The sequence below is a fragment of the Centruroides vittatus genome, unplaced genomic scaffold, assembly GCF_030686945.1.
Source record: "Centruroides vittatus isolate TY-2023 unplaced genomic scaffold, ASM3068694v2 scaffold_1431, whole genome shotgun sequence".
Classification (NCBI taxonomy): Eukaryota; Metazoa; Arthropoda; class Arachnida; order Scorpiones; family Buthidae; genus Centruroides; species Centruroides vittatus.
Window position 1 is genome coordinate 1,065,950 of NW_027122678.1, and position 21,683 is coordinate 1,087,632.

General features: G+C 33.1%; 2 protein-coding genes across 2 annotated transcripts; both read right to left on the reverse strand.

The window, feature by feature from the left end:
- Positions 1–518: 518 nt before the first annotated feature.
- LOC136986979 (uncharacterized) lies at positions 519–21,325 on the reverse strand. Its single transcript, XM_067284607.1, has 5 exons — positions 21,237–21,325; positions 2,063–2,274; positions 1,920–1,988; positions 1,767–1,856; positions 519–647 (listed from the first exon to the last, which is right to left on the reverse strand). Exons 2-5 carry the CDS (start codon positions 2,090–2,092, stop codon positions 519–521), a joined length of 318 nt encoding a protein of 105 aa, XP_067140708.1. The 5' UTR covers positions 2,093–2,274; positions 21,237–21,325.
- Positions 12,194–14,809, reverse strand: LOC136986990 (uncharacterized). The gene is made up of 4 exons (XM_067284623.1): positions 14,752–14,809; positions 14,513–14,618; positions 12,552–12,696; positions 12,194–12,482 (listed from the first exon to the last, which is right to left on the reverse strand). Exons 2-4 carry the CDS (start codon positions 14,598–14,600, stop codon positions 12,344–12,346), a joined length of 372 nt encoding a protein of 123 aa, XP_067140724.1. The 5' UTR covers positions 14,601–14,618; positions 14,752–14,809; the 3' UTR covers positions 12,194–12,343.
- Positions 21,326–21,683: the final 358 nt, after the last annotated feature.

Genomic DNA, 21,683 nt, shown 5'->3' on the forward strand with positions numbered 1-21,683 from the left:
AAAGCGTAACATTTCTAAAACATAAATCTAATCATCACAGTGAAAGAAACACTTGTAGTGATATAATCTTCAATTTTGTTTCACAATTTACAGATTTATGAAATACTCTACTGAGTGGACTTGATACTGACAGTAATCAGAGTCTAATTGCAGCTATTTGTCAATCAAAAAAACATAATTAAATAAAAATTGTCCTAATTACAATACAGGATTATCAGTGTGTATATTTATAATTCTTACATAAAACAGAAAAACGTCATTATTTTATTGGAATTCAGATTATAAATGTATTCCGTCGCTTTTTCTTAATTCGTAAATCAACAAAGTAATTTTGAAACAGATATTCTACTCCGAATATCAACTGTTTATGATATCAAAAACACATGAGCTCGAGTATCGCTCGGGCTTCACATTAGTGTAGACCCTTTTTTATTTTATTATTTTCTGTTTAATATACCGGTGTATTGAGAAAAAAGTGACAAAAAACGTCACCTGCTTTGAAATATCAGAATATTCAATTAGCGTAAATTTCTCTTAATTTTAGAGAAATTTCCATTTTTACTCAACACCTCTCTGCATTTCTTCATATTTGTCGATTTTTCTAATTCAATAAGGGAATTCAGCAGTGAGTACATTGCACTGATTAACTGAAAATAGAAATAATTATATATTATGATAAGCTTACAACTTCAAATACAACAATATAATATTGCTTTTCAATATTAAAAGATTTTATTATTTTTGTTTTTTCCGCTTTGTAGGCACTATGATGAACTTTTAATGATACCCATCGTGGGTTCGGCCATGTTTAAAATAAGAGGATGAGAGATAACTACCATAAAGAATTCCTGAAATTTTTTATCCATCGGATTTTATCAGCATTCTGGGGCTTAGGAAAAGATGCCGACAGCCTCGGCTGCCCTGTCAACTTTGTAATATTCTTCATTAACAAAACAGAATTTTCTGCGTTATGAAACAGACAAAAAGAAAATGTTTCTCATTATTTCACAAATGAAAGAAATGAATAAAAATACGCTATAGTAAATGCGTACTGAACAAATGAATCTTCGTTTTCATTTGTCTTTTTCAAATTAAACATTCACTGGCTTATTATGTATTTAACACGGAAAGTATTGAAATTGTGACAAAGTCGACCCTAACAGATTTTTAAAAATCATCTTATAAACGTTAGAAACTCTTATAAAGAGTTTCTAAATTCGAAAACAAATAAATAATTGAAAAAAAAGAAAATTCGTGGATTTATGTGTGAGCGTGTGTGCCTTCTTCTCTGTTTGTGTGTTGACGTCAGGATACGTTAATGATAAAACAGTTCAATTTCTCATGGTAGACTGCCTAAAACGGGCATTAAACTTATTAATAAATATTAAACTTTCGTAGATAAAGGCATATTATGCAAGATTATGGCGAGATATCAGGAGTAATACGCGATATCTCCACGGAAGTCAACTGATGAACTTAATCCTTATTAAAATTTACAACGTTTATAAAACTCGTCTCTACTGTTAAAATTCAAATATTTGCCAATTCATAATAATTAATAATTCATGAAGTTAACTAATAAATTTTTATAACAGCTGGGAAGAATAAGCAACTTGTTTTTGAATTTTTTTTCTATTAAGCAAAATGGTTAAATTCAACAAAATCAATAAATCTAATTTATATCTATATTTCAAAAATCGATTTTGTATATTTAATTGGTGAATTGCTGTTAAAAACTACGATAATATTTTAAAGCAATAACTTACTCTTAAAACGAATGTTTTCTTGATGAAAAAGAATCCTCCGAAATTTAGACCAATTGGAAATCTCGCAAATCTTTTCATGAAGTTCAAGATCTAGGACAGGAAAAAAAACTTTAACATGACGTCTATTGTTATAAGAAACAAAAATCATGTTACCTTCAACTTGTATGTAACAGGAAACTCAACATTAGAAAGAATATTGCAATCACAGTAATTACCATAAACCTGAAACAGGAAGAAAGCGTTTTATTATTGAATAAAATTAATTAACAATATTAAATAAATTAATAGACATTAACTAACTGCTGCAGTAATTCTGGATAGTCCATAAGCACTTGAAAGTATTACAAATAACAATAGAATGGACAAAATTACCCAAAATCTTTTCAAGTCTGTCTCCAAATCAAACATGATTGCAATGAACAAAGAAAAGCAAGTATAATAAATAAAAAAGCCATAACAAACGGGAAAAAGAATCTGTCCAGTTTCATTTACTTTTTGAATGAAAAACCTTTAAATTGATGAGCATTTCTGTTTACTTTTCCAACGACCCGAATGAAAAAATACTGCAAACGCTGGAATGAATTGTGTAACAAAATATACATTATCGACGAAATTAAGACAAAGCTCACCGGAAAACTACCTACGTATATAAATACAAGAGACGTATTTATATGACAGAAAAGAATTTCCGGTAAAGATGCGTTTTTGATTGAAGGATAAAGATAGAAATCTACGTATAATATTTCACTTACAGCAAAATTAAACCAAGTGAGAAATAGGAGAATAGACAGAATAAGCACTTTTCCAGCGACATTATAATCGACATCATAAAGATATTCATTCGGATCCGGAAAACTATTTCTTCGGAAAAAACTGAAAAGAAAATTGTTAAATGCAGTATCATAATGAAAGTTGATTGTAAGAAGGTATTTGAATTTGATAGCAATTTGAAGCTATCTTTACAAATTATATCAACGCCAATCATGAACAAAGAAACGAATAAAAAATTAAGATAAAGAAAAATTTCGATAATGTACTGAAGGAATTGGTATAACTTGGATTGTAGTTTTGTTTTTTGTAAATTCTCTTCATCGATGTAACTGATCCCGGATATACGAGAAACTTTGTGGATAAAGTATAAGTTCTCCATGTGTACAGCTTGATGGTGCAGGAATACTCTCCTGAGATGCAAAGCTCTGTCTATTTTTTCAGTAAGTTAGGTTGAAATGTTCAAATTAACATTTCTGCATGATTTAAACTTTTAAGATAATGGAATGTCCATTACCTTAAAAGTTTATAAATTTATAATTCTTGTAAATTACTGATTACAAAAGCGTTAAGCTAATGGATGCACTTAAACCTTCTGAACTATTTTAACTTAGGGTTTTCGATTGGAATAAAATTTGATAGCGTGATAGCCCAAAATAAAATTATTCTTAATGGTTTTTCCTCATAACTTTTATAAAAGCAAACTCGTTTTGCATGTAATGCATTTAATGCAGATCGGCAATGTATTTTCTATGGCATGCAATTTGAATTCCTTAGAAAATGGGTAGGATCGAAATTAATTTTTTAAGAAGTTATTCTTAATGGTGTGTTAAGCAATTTTCAATTAAATTTAAATAGAATATGAATGTTTATTAGTAGTTTTACGCACAATGGTGCTTAATACTACTATAACCCAGAGAAGAGGAAAAAGTCTTGGAACCAGTGCTTCCGTTTCTAGGGTAATTTAAACTTCTCAGAATAATGTTTAGTGTACCTTCATTTTTAGGGTAAATCTAGGGGAAAGCTGGCCTGTGATCTTATGCTATTACTAGAGTCGATAGATATACTGGTCTTTTTGCTATGCTCTAAAGTACATTTAATGCCTCAGTTTTCCGATAGCTGGCGTGAGTGTCGCTGTTAGGCGATAAGAAGTTTGTTTATCTATTTGGTTACTAGGTAGTTTTACCGTTTTCAAGCATTTTTGTAAAATTTTTCTACTGTTCTATCAAAAAATCTTATTCGTAATTTCAATTTTTAATTTTATATCACATATAAAGAAAGAAAAAGTGTATTAGGTTTATTAAAATAATAACATGATAATTTGAAATTACAGATAATTAAATCGAAAATAAAAATTATTTTCGATTTAATTTATCCAGGTCTTAAATACAGATCTGTTTAAAACTAATAATTCAAATACTGTAATAGAGATATCGAAGACCGGAAAATAAGTTCCAAGGAAGACAACGGAATTGTGGAAGATGTGGTTATAGACATAATAAACCGAACTGTCCAGCAATAGGCAAACAATATAATAAATGCAAGGAATACAATCATTTTCCGAAAGTGTGTCGAAATAACATGATAAATGTACTGTAAATGGCGGCAGAAAGTACAAACGACTATGTATTGACGTCACTGGAGAGCAGAGGTAAGAACCTTGATCTAGACTGGTCAGAGACTTTAAGAATTTTAGATTGTGATAAAAGTGTTAGTATTAAGATAGATACTGGTGCACATGTTAATGTAATCCCCGCACATATTTTCGAGGCTCTTAATCTAAGAAGACTGCTAGTGAAAACAAATATTACGATTTCGAATTACGGTGGTAATAGATTAAAGGTGTTAGGATCGTGTGATTTAACAATACGAACTGAGGATGAGGTTAAGGAACTTTTGAATTTTATAATAGTCGAGACAACTGACCAAGCAGCATCTCTTTTAGGACTCGAAGAGTATTCAAAAACTAATTTACTGCAGAGAAATCGAAATATTTTAGAAATAAAAACGGAAAGTGATTATTTTACTAAATACAGGAATGTATTTGATGGCATAGATTGTGATAAGAGATTTTTGCAGATTGAACTGGCAGGATAAAAATAAAACCCTGTGAATTTAAATTAAAGGATGACTACAAAGCTGTGATGGTTCCTACGCGCCGAGTACCATTTAACTTAATGAATCCACTAAAGAAAGAATTAATGAGAATGATAAATGATGGAATTATATGTAGCATAGATGAACCGACAGAGTTTGTAAGCCCAATTGTCCTAGTTCGCAAACCTGATGGATCTCTGAGAATATGTTTAGATCCGCAGAATTTGAATCATTCGATAATGAGAGAACATTTTGAAATACCGACATTTGAGGAAATCTCAAGGGATATGGCAGGTTCCAAATTTTTCTCTATCCTAGATGCAAACAAGAGATTTTGGCAGATTGAACTGGCAGATAGCTCATCAAAATTAACAACCTTTTGGTACACCTTTTGGGAGATATAGGTTTCTGCGACTACCCTTTAGATGGACAAATTCTCCTGAGATCTTTCACAAAACATTTACAGAAATTTTTGTTCATATTGAAGGAGTCAAGATTTGCATTGATGATCTTATCATTCATGCAAATGACACAGAAGAACATGACAGGATCTTAGAATTGGTTCTGAAGACAGCTGAAGAAAAAGGGATCAAGTTCAATAAGGATAAGTGCAAATTTAAACTAAAGGAAGTCAAATATGTGGAACATATCTTGTCAGAAGACGGTATTAGAATTGATCCAGATAAAGTCAAAGTAATCAAACGCATCTCAAAGCCAACTGGTTTAAAAGAACTTAATCGATTCGTGGGCATGATGTGGCGAAATTTATACCAAATTTGACTAGTCATACAGCAAAATTAAGGACTTTACTTGAAACAGGATTGTTTGTGGCAGTGGACTGATCAACATGATAAAGAATTTCTGAAGCTAAAGAACCTTTTGAGCAGCACCCCAGTCTTACAATTTTATTATAAAGATAAAACACTAGTACTATCAGTGGATAGTTCAAAAGATAGAATGGGAACTTTACTACTTCAGGAAGGTGATCCGGTGATTACACTGCTTTCTTCAGTAATTTTTTGATAGTCTGCACATGCATGCATTTTTTGATAGTCTGCACATGTTCAATTAAACCTATAGACTGAGGGTTTCGTGGAGAGCTTATCTAATGTATTATTTCCCAGTCTTCTAGAAATTTGTTAGTTACCCAGGTAATGATACCCAGTTTGTAAACAAAATGCTCCAGAATTATTATGCACCAAAGACTGCAAATTCAGGTGCTTCAGAATTATTATGCATCAAAGACTCTCACGGAGACCCAGAAAAATTATACAAAAATTGAAAAAGAGGCACTGGCAATAGTGTTTGGCTGTCAGCGTTTTCACCAGTATGGATATGGTCGTGAAATTACAGTTGAGAGTGACCATAAACCATTAGAGGCAATTTTTCAAAATCCACTAAATAAATGCCCACTACGCCTTCAGATATTAAGGATAACCTTACAAAATTTTAATTTTAGAGTAAAATACAGACCAGAATCACAACGTGTGTTGGCTGATGCCATTTCTCGAGCTAGCTATGTGGACAAGAATTTTGATGTGATGGAATTTGATGTTGAAGCTCAAGTTAACCTTATCAATTACTGTAGCATTACTCCAAAGAAATTTGAAAAACTTCGGCATGAAACAAAAAGAGATAAAGAGTCACTGATTACAGTAACTAATAAAGGGAGGTTGGCCAGAACGGAAAAGCATGATAGATCCACTAGTCAAACCATATTGGAAGTTTCGTGAAGACCTGAGTGAAATGAGAGGCATAGTATAGGTGAACAATTAGTTATTCCCAAGAGCATGACAGCAGAGACAATTGATAGACTACATTATAATCACATGGAAATCAATAAAACATTGTGGAGAGCAAAAGAACATGTTTTTTGGCCTTTCATGGAGAAAGAAATAATTGACTTTGTAAGGAACTGTCCAGCATGCCTAAAGTATAAAAATTCAAATCCAAAACAAAACACATATTAACAGAACTTGCCACAAGACCATGGAAAATTGTCACCACTGATATCTGTCATTTATTTGGTAAAGACTATCTACTAGTAGTAGACACATTTTCACGATTCCCAGAAGTTTATTGTATGAATCAAAGCACCACTCATTCCAGAATAGTTGAAGCTATGAAATCAATATTTTTCAGACATGGCAAGCCAGAAATTGTATACTCAGGTAATGATATCCAGTTTGTTTACAAAACTGGGTATCATTACCTGAGTATACAATTTCTTACCCAGTTTGTAACCCAGTTTGTACAATTGTTACCGGTTTGTTTACAACTGCGTATCATTACCTGTGTAACAAACAAATTTCTAGAAGACTGGAAATAACACATAAGACGAGCTCTCCACGAAACGCTCAGTCTATTGGTTTAATTGAACAACATGTACAGTACAGACTATCAAAAAATTACTGAAGAAAGCAGTGTATGACTCAAAGGAAAGAACACTTATCTGACTTTGTGGAATACAGAAATACACCTTTAGGTCGAAGTATTCGATCCCAGCACAACTTTTTTATGGCGTAGGTTGCGAGGGCAAGTGCCCACGAGTTCTTTGACAAACTGGGTATCATTACCTGTGTAACAAACAAATTTCTAGAAGACTGGGAAATAACACATAAGACGAGCTCTCCACGAAACGCTCAGTCTATTGGTTTAATTGAACAACATGTACAGTACAGACTATCAAAAAATTACTGAAGAAAGCAGTGTATGACTCAAAGGAAAGAACACTTATCTGACTTTGTTGGAATACAGAAATACACCTTTAGGTCGAAGTATTCGATCCCAGCACAACTTTTTTATGGTCGTAGGTTGCGAGGGCAAGTGCCCACGAGGAATAATCTCTTGAAACCCAGAATAGACAAATTTAGAAAGAACCATTCGCAAAGACACCAAGTACAGAAACACTATTTCGATAGGAATGCTAGAGACCTAACAGCATTAAACCCACATGACAACATGAGGCAAATTGATAAAAGAAACTGGGAACCTGGTGAAATAATAGAAATAGACAGATATCGACCAAGGTATTATATTGTGCGCATAGACAAAGATGGTAAATACTTCATTCGTAATCGAAAATTTTTAAGGACGTTCGGTGTGAATAGATTTAGAAACATACAGAATTATTCAGGTGAATTGTTGGATCAACCAATTGAGGATGAACAGGCCAGTGAACAAAAGGAAAGCATGGATAGCTCCAGTGGTAGAGAGGAAAGGGACACAGAGAATGAGCGGTTGGAAAATCGGGAGGTGAACGGCAATGATTCGGGAGGTGGTCCGTAGGCCATCGCGTTTCAAAGACTTTGTGTAAAAGAGAGAGATGTAATGTATTGTATTGGAGATGTTGAAATGTAAATTATTAGCGAGTCCGCCAGCTAGCGATCGTTGCTGATGCATCACGGGAACGGTACCTGAGTGCTCACTTTGGTTGTAACTACGAGACAATAAACATAACACTCATCATTCCCTTTTCTTCCTGATTCAGAGAGTTCTTGAGAATTCCAAAGGCATCCCATGTTAATAATGTATATACAGGCTTAACTATAAATTTTTTGACTACGTTTTCTTCCCCTTAACGAAAACGCCCAAAAATATTTTAAAACGAACAGAAATTGTAAGCAAAATACATTCTAATCAATTCTGTCTAAAATCTTGAAAGTGATAGTTAATAGAAATATAAATATTAACGATATTTACGAATAGATAATGTTCAAAACTAGATTAAAATAGTATTTATATGCAGTCCTTTAAAAAAGTCCGCGCGTTTTATAATACACTTGTATAAAGTTACGAATTAAAATTGCAATGCACATTTTGTTGTTTTATAAAATATTTATTGATTATACAGAGTTTATGTTTGCAAAAATGTTTGCATATCTCTTCTTTGTCATTATATATATATATATATAATATATTATTAATAAAATATATTGCCAGTTTATAAACAGATCTTGTTGTATTCAATTGTTTTCATTATATCGATTATATATTCATATTATATTTTCAATTGAACTTTTATACTTTGTAAATATTCACATATCACATTATATTTCATTTGTTTAAATCTATACTACTTGTAATTATGTAAAAAATATTTTTATAACATTTATTTTCTTTTTATATGTTTTTAATTATTTTTTAAGCTATTGTGACCTAATCTACGAACGGCAGCTTCCCATGCATCACATAGAATTTCTATGGGAAAGCCATCATTGCACACGTAAAGTTGCCTCTAAAGTTGTTTATCCGGGAAAGATGCCATTCAGAAACTATTTTCGACATATTCAAACAAAATAAATATACACACTTTTTAAAATTTCTAATAAATATTTATTTCAATAATCAAAAGCTATACATTTTTCCACATCCCTCCTCATCACTTTTTCCTTCTGAATTTTTCTTCTAAACTTGCCTTTTTTCCTTCGACACATTATGCAAATGAGTGCTCATTTGCATAATGTGTTGCATTTATCAGAAAATTCGAGGTGAAGACCTGCAGTAATTAGAAGGAGACATACACAGTAATTAATGACAGATTTTTTTCTCTATATTATTTATGTCTGTTACCCTGAAATTAAATACAATTGTCGAGGGAATCAATAGTATATAAAGCCTTTGCTGAAGTGCGGGATTAATCGTTTCGCCATGCCGAAGCCTATAGTAAACGAAATTTGTCAACTGGTGATCAGCCATCAAGAGGATGGGAAGCCAATATCTAAAATAGCGGAATGCCTGCGTATTTCTCCAAGAAGCGTGTCGCGCATCTTAAAATTGTACAGACACTGAGTCAGTGTCGCCTGGACACTCATCTGGCCGACCGTGCCTGACGAGCGACTCAAGGCGGAAAGCCAGGCGAATCCGTTCGCCACGGCGTCAACCCTCAGGTCTGCAGTGAACCTGAACGTGTCAGTAAATACAGTAAAGCGGAGGTTAGTAACATTCGTAGTATAATATTCCAACCTTGCAATGAAATATATTTCTATCGATAAGATGAACCGCCAGACATTTCTGTTAACGTGCTCTTGCATATACAGAAATGTAGGAAGCAGGATCATACATATTTTTTTTATTCATAGGTTGCGAGAAGCAAACCTCTTTGGCAGAATAGCTGCCAAGAAACAAGCCTTAAGTATAGGCAATCAAATGGACAGGGTTGGGTTCGACCAACAATTTTCACAATGGACCACGGCAGATTGGTCAAAAGTAATATTTTCCGATGAGAAGGTATTCTGCTCATGCAGCAGTGGGCCGATTTTGGTGCGTCGCCCATCAGGTACTCGACATGATCCGAAATACGTGTGGCGCACCCAAAGAAGCGGGCGTTTTTCGTTAGGTGAGTGTTTTTAATGTGTTTTCGTGTATATATGTCATTACCTCTTTGAACATGACAACTTATCTGCTTTTTCTGTTTACAGGCGTCTGGGGATGGATGAGCGATGCGGGTCCCGGGGAGTTGGTTCGCATAGACGGTCATCTCACCGCCGTGCAGTATGTCGAGATCTTAGATCAAGTATTACTGCCGACGGTGAGGGCCGTCTACGGCAATGAGCGTTTTTTTTTTCGTTCACGACCGCTCCCCGGTGCATACATCACGCATCGTTAGGCGGTGGATAGACTAACATCCACAAGTAGTGGATATGGGATGGCCGGGGAGAGGGGCGGACCTCAACCCAATTGAACATCTTTGGGCGAAACTCACCAAGGGCTCCATTCAGGCAGCCAATCCCAACGAACTTTGGGACATCGCCTCTGTTCGTTGGGAGAGGCTTCGCAAGGGCACGTTTTGTCACACTCTTGTGGAAAGCATGCCTGAGCGAGTGAATGAGGTCGTTGAAAGAGTTGGATTGTGGTCGAGGTTCTAAACCTCTCCCCTCCATCTGCGTTTTTTTTTCCTTTTTTTTTTGTTAGCGGGAGCTAACACAGTTTTGTTTTGTTACGTGTAATTGCTATGTTCTGTTAGCAATTAAGCAACATTTTGATTCGTTATGTTCTGTTAACGAAATGTTTGTAAATAAAGTTAATAAATGTATTTACTCATTTCTAATCTGTGTTTTTCTAATTCTGAATAAGTCCCAAAAACACTTAGCGCGTTGTTGTCATTTAGGGTGGGGAGTGGGTGGCAGCTCAGATGACACCCTGTTGCGAAAGTAATAAACTTTCACTGACCTTGACACACGATCTACCCCTCTTCAATTACTAAAAATAACAACTGGGGAGCAGTTGTTTAAACAGTAATAAAACATTTGGCGGTATATTAAGTAACTTCTCCCCTCTACTCAGATTACCTCAAAAACAATTAACACTTAACAGTGGAAATTGACACAGGGTCCTATTCCTCTCCGATTACAAAGGAACTGACAACAATCGGTGAAAGTTGAGATAATCTATTGGCAAGTGAGACCTGATCTGTTTATTTTAAAGCTGTATAGTCTCAAATTACAGGAAAATAAACGTAGAATAAAACATTATACAGAAAGAAAAGTATAAAGATAACGGATAAAATCATATTTCTGACGATCAGTGGCGGCAAATTTACAATATTAAAAGAAAAACGGCCAATGCTGCACACGCAGTGCTAGGCAAGCGATGAGCGATAAGTCTTGTCAACCTACTGCACGCTTAAGTCCCTCCGGCTCGATTTCCTCACCCCTATTACGGCTCAAATCGGATCAGTCCACCTGAAACGCCTTTTCTAAGAGATAGAACGTCCTGGCGTAACAAGCGATCAATTTCCAGAGCTGCGCAACCGATCGACTGATAGTCAACCATTTTGGTTGGGACTGTACGTCATAAGAATGGACATTAAGAAGAGATTTTTGAAAATTACCCCCGCTGGGGAGAAAGAGAGAGAAAAGGATATAAGTTAAACATTACCCTAAAAAACTCGATTTCTATTGTACTATTTTAGACGCGGTTTTTTGCGCGTTTTGTGGGAAATCGAACATATTTTTAAACCCATCTAAAAATTCTCTAATTTGCCTCGGAAGAGAGAAACCTAATTCTTGCACCTGGTGAAAACGGATCACATCGGCTATATGACAATAAAGGTTATCTGACGTAAGGGTTTTATCACACTGAGTGCCCAATCTAACACATTTTAAAAATACTTTATTCCTCTACTATAGACAATTTAAAGAATTTTTAAAATGAGTTACATTGGGCACTCGGTGTGATAAACTCTTATGCAAGATAACCTTTGTAAATATAAATCAAATACTACAATATAATATAGTACAAGTGTTAGAAGTACGAAATGATCTAATAATTTTAGAAACACTTTCACCTATAATCGGAGTAAGCATAGAATATTTCTGAACATTTTAAAAAATATTTAGGCTAACTTCTCAAAAAATTTAGAGCAATTTACAATTACTTTTTATTTGAAATAAATGTATAATTGGACTATTTTTAATGATGTTTTTGATGTAAACAACCGTTAAAATTACATATGTACAAGAAACCCGAGAATTATTCGTTCTCGAATTTCTTTTACATGGGTCTATGTATACAAAATTAAATTTCTTTAAGATTATACATATTCTACACAGTAACTCAAATTAGTTTCAATATTGTTTATTGAATATTTCATGAATAATTTTACTAAGAATTACATAGTATGAATGTTGTTTAAGACATTAGAATTAAGTTTATTTAAGATAGTATTATAGTATCTTCTATTTGGTCGTTAACATGTATTTCAGATATATTTATTTGAAATCGAATATATAGTTATAATCTTCTTCCTTACATTCTAATTCTCCAAAACAGCAATCCGGATATTTTCCTGTTGTGCTTTTATAGCTGCAAACAGTACCATTACCATACGTCATCTGTGCTGTCCCGCATCTGTTTCAATGGAACATACATCGTTATTTGAAAACTCATAAAAAGTAATATTTAACTGGATTTTCTTACCCTGATACATTGACGAGAGCATATTTCTTATCAACTTTTTCCTTTCTTCTTGGTGATCTTTTCGTACAAGTCCATAATTGACACTTTTGTTCATCCATATATTCTTCTCCAGGTTTAAACAATTTCCCATTAATCTCGCATTTTCCTATTTAAATTTTAAAAGAAAAAAATTAACTTCCTTATTAATGTTTCATATGGCCAACACGAAGAGCGAATTCTGAAAGTCATTCAAAGAGTAATTGAAAGAATAATGTGCTGAAGTAAAGTTGAACACGAGAGGTCCTATGTCCATGAGATCTTAGCGATAAGAAACGTGGTAAAATTCTATTGATAATAGTAAGAAGGAATGAACTTGCCATGTGGCAACAATGAACAATAGAGTAACATTGAAAGTAACTGTACGTTAAACATTCTGTATATTAAATATTAATTTAAGAATATTAAAAAGCCCTGTCAACATTAACAATTAATATTGAATCTAACTTAGAACTATCTTTTTATGTTTTCATATCTTATAAATCGATTAAATTCATCTGTTTCATTATTTAAAAGTACAATGTGTCCCAAATTAGTAAAAATTTCCAGCATTTCGTTAAGGCATTCTCAAACTTTCATGATTTTCTTATAAATAGTTTTTGCTGTAGTCAACTGGAAAATGTCAAGTTTAATTTGAGGCATTATATATATACACTTTGTATATACATTATATATACAAAGTGTTTCAAAATGGATGCCATTTATTTTACTGTAATTATGTTAATTATTATCTGAGAAAGATTCTATGTACTTTCCATCAATCGATAGAGTAATTATCCAAGTTTCAACTCTCAGTGCTACAACAAGATGTTTGAATGTAAACTATCTCCAAGAAACGCCGTAAACGAAAATAGCGAGAAGGCGTGCTTTTGCTCTGTTTACTGTTTTCATTCAAATATAACAGGAGATTAAAGCTACATTCAAAAAATAGATGTTTAAACTCAAAATATCTGAGTAAAAACTATTTTTATTTCTTAAGCAGGGTACACACGTACTGTGATATCTGAACACGTGAATGCAAATATCTGTCATCCACACGTTAAGACGCTCTTTCAGATATACCAGTACATATGTATCCGACGTTATACTTGGTGCTTCCATAATGAAAATGTTATCCATATCCTCTAAAAATATATTTTAAACAATTTGCAAGTAGTTATAACGTCTCAAACGAAACATCGAGTAGTGTTTTGTATTTTCAGATTATTACTTTTCTGGCTGTTATATAACGGCCTAACAGAGGGAAGGTATAGCGGTCGGTCAAAATAACCTTCCAAAATTTTTACATTTTAAGAGTCAGGAACCATTGAGACGTCGAAAAATACGAAAAAAAAAAAATCGCGAGTTGTTTTCTGTATGCATGGTTGTTAGTGTTTTGTGTTGCACGATTACGTTTACCTTCTTTCAATCTTTTTCTTCGAAAATCTCTGAAATTTTGCAAGGTTGTTTGTATATTAAAGGGGTTGATGCGGTTAAATTTTGTTGGTTAAAGATTTACCGGGTGACCGGGTGGAGAGAAAAGGGAATCGTGTGTAATATGACTTTACTCGTTATTAGCATTCAGATTTTCTTTATAAAACTCATTCCTACCCTCAAAATTAAGCTTTTTGTTATTTTATAATAATTAAAAAGATTAAAAAGATTTTAACAATAATATATCATAACGGATGGCATCACACGCAGTTTTAAATGTTGCCAAAAAAAAATTAGGCAACTCGTTGCTGGATATTTTAAGAGTTGATCCGGAAATGTTTCGTTAAATAACATGACCATGAAATATGATTTCTGATAAAATATACCTTTAATTTGTTTAAATGGAGATTGCACGATTGGAAAATTAATTTCAAACAGAATATTGTTATTTTAAATTTAATAAATTTAATGCTTTAAATTATGATAAACATCTAAAATTAATTTATACTTACCGTTAACTTTAGGAACATCTAGAATCGCTGTGGAACCATTAACTTCGAACACAACACACATCAAAGAAATTAAAAAGATGTAAATCATTCTTGCTTTCCTTTTCTTCTAAATTAACAATAAGAATGTTCTATAGCCTATAGTATTTATTTCGTTATATAGAATTTACTTTATCTTTCATATAGGAAAGTGCAATTAACTTACTAGGTTATTCTAGAAATTGTAACTTGATATATCTTACCTGTTCGATGCTGAGGAATTATCAAGCGATTCCTGCAGTTTGCTTACATTTTATGGACTAATAATTAGCCAAATTATCTAATCCACATGTGTTTTTCCACTGCGCAGATGCAATACGAAGAGGATGTTCCGCCAATTTCGGTATAGTTTCAATTTGCATCTACGATTCGAACTTTGCTTCTCATATAGACAATTTTTAATTCATATCGCTCAATTCATCATGATAAAATATAGAATTATTATTTCATTACATAATAGTAGATGCCATTTTTATGGTTTAATTAGTTCCTGTTAAAGATCCACAAAAGTGGGCTCTTTTATTACCCATTAGCTCAATGTTATAAATTAAGATCATGTTCCTGGATATCCATTTTAAAAATAATGTTTATTACGAAGAGACGTCAAGTGAAAATTGCATTATTTCGTACAGTCATTATAGAAATCTAGAATCTGTCATAAAGCAGGAGTCGTAAAGCGAGCGGTCGTAAAGCGGGGTTTTAACTAACTGCTTAAATTATTGTGGAAATATATATACAGTCTAACTCGTTTATAACGTCATCCATGGGACCGGCAATTTTTTGACGTTATAACCGAGTGTCGTTATCTGCGAAGTCTATTATTATCATCATAAATTTATTATCATATGTATAAAAATACTTTGCATATTTTAAATATACAAAAAGTTGGGCACAACTTATATAGTTGATTCTCTTCTATCATTTTAATTAAGAAAAAAATAAATAAATAACGTACAAAATTTAAACATAATTTGTAACTTTTATTCACTTTATTTTATATTTTATAAAATTATATTTAGAATATTATAGAGCTATTCGTACAAATTTCGGTAAATATTCTTTGTTTGGCAGCTGCTGGCCATTCGTTGCGCTTCAATTAATAAAATTTTTATTGGAATTTCGGATTTAATGTCTATAAATTATGATTGTGGATATTATAATGAATAATTTATATACAATTTTTATAATTATTTGATAAAAAGCATATTTTCAATAACAATTTCTATTGTCTAAATCATAAATCAATTAATAATGATTATTATTCGTATACACAAAAGTGTAATAAAAAATATTAACAAATAAATTTTCGACAGTTTTCTTATGCATTATTCGTTCTCTCCAGTCTTATTAACGTTTGAAAATTATTTTACAATGCTATAAAGTTTTATGCTACATCTGGGTAATGGTTTAATTATATTTTCTTTACTAATCATAAAATGAAGAAAATTACTCAGAAAATTCCATTATTTCAATTTTATAAGTTTGTAAATGATGATAAAACTCTTTTAAATAAATAAAACTACGTCCTTTTTTCGAATCAGTATTTGTTCCTAAATGCAATTTTGTACGATCTCGGTAATTCGGCATATTTGGGACCGAAATAGTATCGGATTCAATATGTTGGAAGTAAACTGAATTTAATGAAAAGGAAACATTTGTTTATTTGCATGATAGTTCTGTACATTGTATTAATCAAAAACATATATGTGACCGGGGGGGCGGCACCTCTTCGATGCCTCGTCAGGATTGACACCACCGTGTCTTAGCTGACACGGAAGCCGCGGCGGTTCAAAGATTGGACACGCGAGCGGTGGCGTTACGGAGCGATCGGATTCGGGATGGAGGGAGAGACAACGCACCGGAAGTACACACAGGCCTCGTTAACTAAAGTACAACGTTTATTTACGCAGAGCATGACTCTACATACGAAGAAAAGCAAAGGGGAGATAGGCCTAACACCGCGATTTTTAGAGAGAGAGAGAGTTTACATAAGATCCGCGTGGCGATAAATACCTGATGGTAATCGGTGGTCTGACTTAGGAGCTTCCGGGACGTTAGTTCGGCAATTAATCCAATAGGCGATTAGTCCAATAGACGATAATCCCCAAGGCGATGAGTTGAAAGGATCACACACACAAGGAATTGGAAGTCTCGACGATTCTAGGTCCGCGCGACAACTGACTAATTTGATGTGTTGTTTTTCTTTGGATGAATGAAATCAGAAACTTAGATCGAAAAGGTGGTGAGAAAGTGTCCCTTAGGTGACTGAGAACCGAGCAGATGTTTCTCTCTCAGGCGTAAAAGTTGAGAGTTAGTCGTTAGATAGTTGACAAAAAGGTGACGAACTATGATGTCATGCCATAACACGGAAAATATAATGTAAGCCAATAATTCGGATACTCACATATACCAGGGTGACTCGATTTGACTCACCCTGTATATGTTTTTGTCCCTTCCACCCTTTTCGTTCCAAAAGTACTTACCAGTGGCCGAGTGGATATAACCACTGAACACTGGTAACTTATTTAGTCGTGGGTTCGCTGCTCGCCAATGGCCTGGTCAAGTAAAGTTTTCGCGGTTTTCTTCTCGTTTGTAACTCCTAAATAGGTGCCAGTTTCCCATAAAATACTTTTCGGTATTTGTGTTGAACTATTTTGCTTTATATAATCGATCCCCATGGACCAAACATTTTGGAATTTAGAAAAATACCTTTATATGGTAATAGCATCAAAGTCCCACTATGCAGAAGTGTATGGATATTAGGTTAATGTTACCTATGGTAGCGAAACATGGCGGCTCTTCCGGTAATCTCGACGTCATGAGTTTTTAGAAATGAAATGTAGATGGCGCTTATCGTACCGATGAATTTGTATGCAAATTTTTAGCAAAAATTTTCCGTTCTGGGCATGTGAGGAATAATGTGAATTTCGGTTTCGGTTACGATGTAAGAGGATCGTGCATATTGTTAACTCTTCTAAAGGTGTCCGTGTTTATTTAAAGTTTGTACAATTTTTTCTATTTTTTTTTTTTTTTTTTTTTTTTTAATTTAACGAGTAGGAAAATTTAGCCAATGTTAATTATCGTGTTAAATGTGTCCTAAATGTGTTAAATGGGTGTTAATTGTGTTAAACGTGTTAAATGGGTGTTAAACGTGTCATAAACAAGGATATATTTCTCGTGATTTCCGACGCCATGAGACAATGCAATTGACACATGATAGGCGAGGTGTTCGTGGATCGTAGGAGCCAAGCTCTGTGGAGACGTTGCCTCTCGTAGTCGTAAAGGCGAGAGATGTGAATCGCAAGGTTGCAGTTCTTAGAGGCTAAAACTTTTACGTACTGTACACTCCAGGAAAATTCTGCTCGAACCACTGATGTATCCAATCTCGTAAATCACTACGACCAGTTATCGATGGATTTAAGGTAGAATGATGAACTTTTTGTTTTTCGTCTTCGATCTGAAAAAAGGAAATGAAACCAAAGTCTCAGGAAAAAGTAAGTAGCAAATTCACGTTTTACAAATGTTTTAGTTTAGAAAAAAGTTTAAATGTAGTCGCGTATTTGTTAATCTCGACGGTCGCCATCTTGTTTGCACATATGCGTGCGCAAACAAGATGGCGACCGGAAGAGCCGCCATGTTTCGCTACCATAGGTAACATTAACCGGATATTATAAATGAATAAAGGAAATAGAAAGGACAGGAGTCATATCTCTAGTGAAATAAGACTTAATGAGAATTTTCTTTTTTATGTGCATCTAAAATATTTTGAAAAATTTACTCTATTTTAAAACACGGTATAGCTTTTGCCTTTACTAATAATAATGACTTACAAAATTTTATTATAAATAATATTTTAAAACAGATGGCTCAACACACTATTTTACCGGTAATACTGAGCCTTTTCGTGCTCCTCTGTAATATTAATAATTTATTCTTAAAGTTAACTATTTTTATTAAATAGAAAAATTTCTCATAATTCAACAAAATTATCCTTTTAACATTTATTATTATTTAAATTTTATATGATAGTATAAGTGAAAATAACCGTACTTATATTTCTGGTTCCTTTAATTTTCCTGCTTGAAAACCGTGAAAGTCTTGCAAGAGCCCTTGCAGCTTTTTTTCATGGGAAGCAGTAATGTGCCGTGACATTTGATGATAGGGAAGCTGTGTTTCCGTAAAAATTTGAAACAAATACTGGAAATGACAAAAAAGAAACAGCTTATTTATTTTAATTCTATAGTAGATAATTGACACGAAACAAAGATATAAAAACGTTTTTATTATTTTTTTATAAACTAATTCTATTCCGCAATTTTTTCCGGAAAGTCGTTAATTATTTTATCATAAAATCACTTGTCGCTTACTCCATCAAAGTATTGTAAAAGCTTTTTGTCTATTGAAAGCAACGCACGTGACGACAATCTTTCTTCTGACAGTGTGTTCCTTTTCGAATGTATCAATTCGCTTCAAGGTTGAAAAGCTGCGCTCAACAGATGCACTCATATTAATATGCAAATACGAATTTATATTCGAATATACAATAATAATCTTATCGCTGTTTTTCACATGCATAGAAATTTGTAATAAAATACATAATGCAGTTATAATAGAATATTAATTTTAAGTAACTCAGAGTCCGTTAAAATATGAAAATAATCGCACAATATGTATTTAGGTTTTAGAAAATACGAGGGAAGCAGCAGTTTCGCAGCTTCACTAGACAGCCCGCCACTGATGGCAAGCGTGGTTCGGATAGCTCTGGCCCAATATGAAGAGACCCGTCTTTCACAACCGGCCAGTTCTTAGTCGTCCTGGCCAAACCTACGATACGTATGACATAATGTCTCTCTTAATGTGACAGAGACTTACAAAAATACAAAACTCTAATCAGTGACTTCAAAATAAAATCGATAAACTATACTCTGTGGTTTAGCGATTGCATATTTTTGACACTGTCGTCATTACTTTACATATCGATTATCCAGACGGCATGATCGTAAGACTAGGTTTAGGCGCCCACATGGCAAGCAGCCAACAAGCAAGCCAATGACAGCATCCGTTTTATATATCAAACAAAGTATTTAATTATCTTGCAATTTCAATATAGTAACTTCATATCTTAAATCTTGAAATTGTTTGTATTGTAATACCCGAAAAATTCTTCTATTTTGATACCGATGTATTGTAACTTTATTATTATTATTATTTTATGATTTACACCAAAACGTAACATTTCTAAAACATAAATCTAATCATCACAGTGAAAGACACACTTGTAATGACATATTCGTTAATTTTGTTTCACAATTTAATGTTCTATGAAATATTCTACTGAATCGAATTGAGACTGATGGTAATCAGAGTCTAATTGTAGCTATTTGTCAAAAAACATTTTTAAATAAAAATTTTTCTAATTACAATACATGATTATCAATACAGTAGAGCATCGATTATCGACCCCCGATTAACCGACTTATCGGTTAACCGACCGCGTTCTAGTCGGCAAATTCAAATGTCCGCTAGTGATGTGGCGCTACAATGTTTGGTTATGTCTTGGCTACTTTAATATTATTTTTGTTAAATTTTTGCATATTTTAGCTGGCAGCACTGGCTCGACCATGAAAGGGAGGCTAGTATTTAAACCAGGCCTAATACACTATACTAATAATGTATTTTTTCATACTTTTCGGTTATCCTACTTTTCAGTTATCCGACCAACCCCAGTCCCCAATTAAGTCGGATAATCGATGCTCTACTGTATATGCATTCGTAATTTTTACATAAACAGAAGAACACCATTATTTTATTGTGATTCAGATTATAAATGTATTCCGTCGCTTTTTTCGTAATTCGTAAACGAACAAAGTTAATCTTGAAACAGATATTCTACTCCGAATATCAATTGTTTAGAACTGCAGCTAACCGAGTAACAACGTTAGCGTTGATCCTTTTTTATTATTTTATTATTTTCTGTTTAATATACCAGTGTTTTAAGAAAAAAGCGACAAAAACATCTGCTTTGAAATATCTAAATATTCAATTAGAGTAAATTTCTCTGTTAATTTTAGAGAAATTTCCATTTTTACTCAACACCTGTCTTCCTTTCTGATTTGTCGTTCTTTCTAATTCAATCAAAGAATTCAGCAGCGAGTAAATTGCACTGATTACCTGAAAATAGAAATAATTATATATTATAATAAGCTGACAACTTCACATACAAGATTATAATATTGCATTTAAATATTGAAAGGTTTTATTATTTTTATTTTTTATTTTTCCAACCTGAAGACATTAAGTTGTACTTTTAAACGGTCAAATAGCGGAATAACCTGTCTCAGAGAGACTATTCCGCTTCCACGCGCTAATCGTGACTGCGCGACTGCCCTGACATACACGTACCCATCGACAAACCTCAAAGAATTAGCGAATTGCTGTTAAAAACTAACTTAACATTTTAAAACATAAGAACTTACTCTTATAAAGAATGTCTTTTTGACGTAAAAGAATCCCCCGATATTCAAATCAATTGGAAATCTTCCGAATCTCTTCATGAAGTTCAAGATCTAACACAGAAAAACACAATTAAACACGGAGTCCATTGTTACGACAAATAAAATAAATAAAAAATCCGTAACAAATGGGAAAAAGAATCTCTCCAGATTCATTTATTTTCTGAATAAAAGACCGTAAATGAAAGTGCTTCTGAATGACTTTTTCAAATTGATGAGCATTTTTGCTTACTTTTCCGACGATCCGAATGAAAGAATGCTTCAAACGCTGGAATCAATAGTGTAACACAATACCCATTGTCATCGAAATTAACAAAAAGCTCAGGACGAAATAATTTACGTATATAAGTATGAGCGATATATTTATATGGCAGAATAGAATTTCCTGTAAAGATGCATTTGTGAAACAAAGATAAAGATAAAAATCTATACACAATATTTCAATTATAGTCAAATTTAACCAAGTGACTAATGTCATCATACACAAAAGACTTATTTTTCGGGCGAAATTACAATCGACAGAATAAAGATATTCATTCGGATCTGGAAAACTATTTCTTCGAAAAAAACTGGAAATGAAATTATGAAATGCAAGTATCAAAATTTCAATTGATAATAAGAAA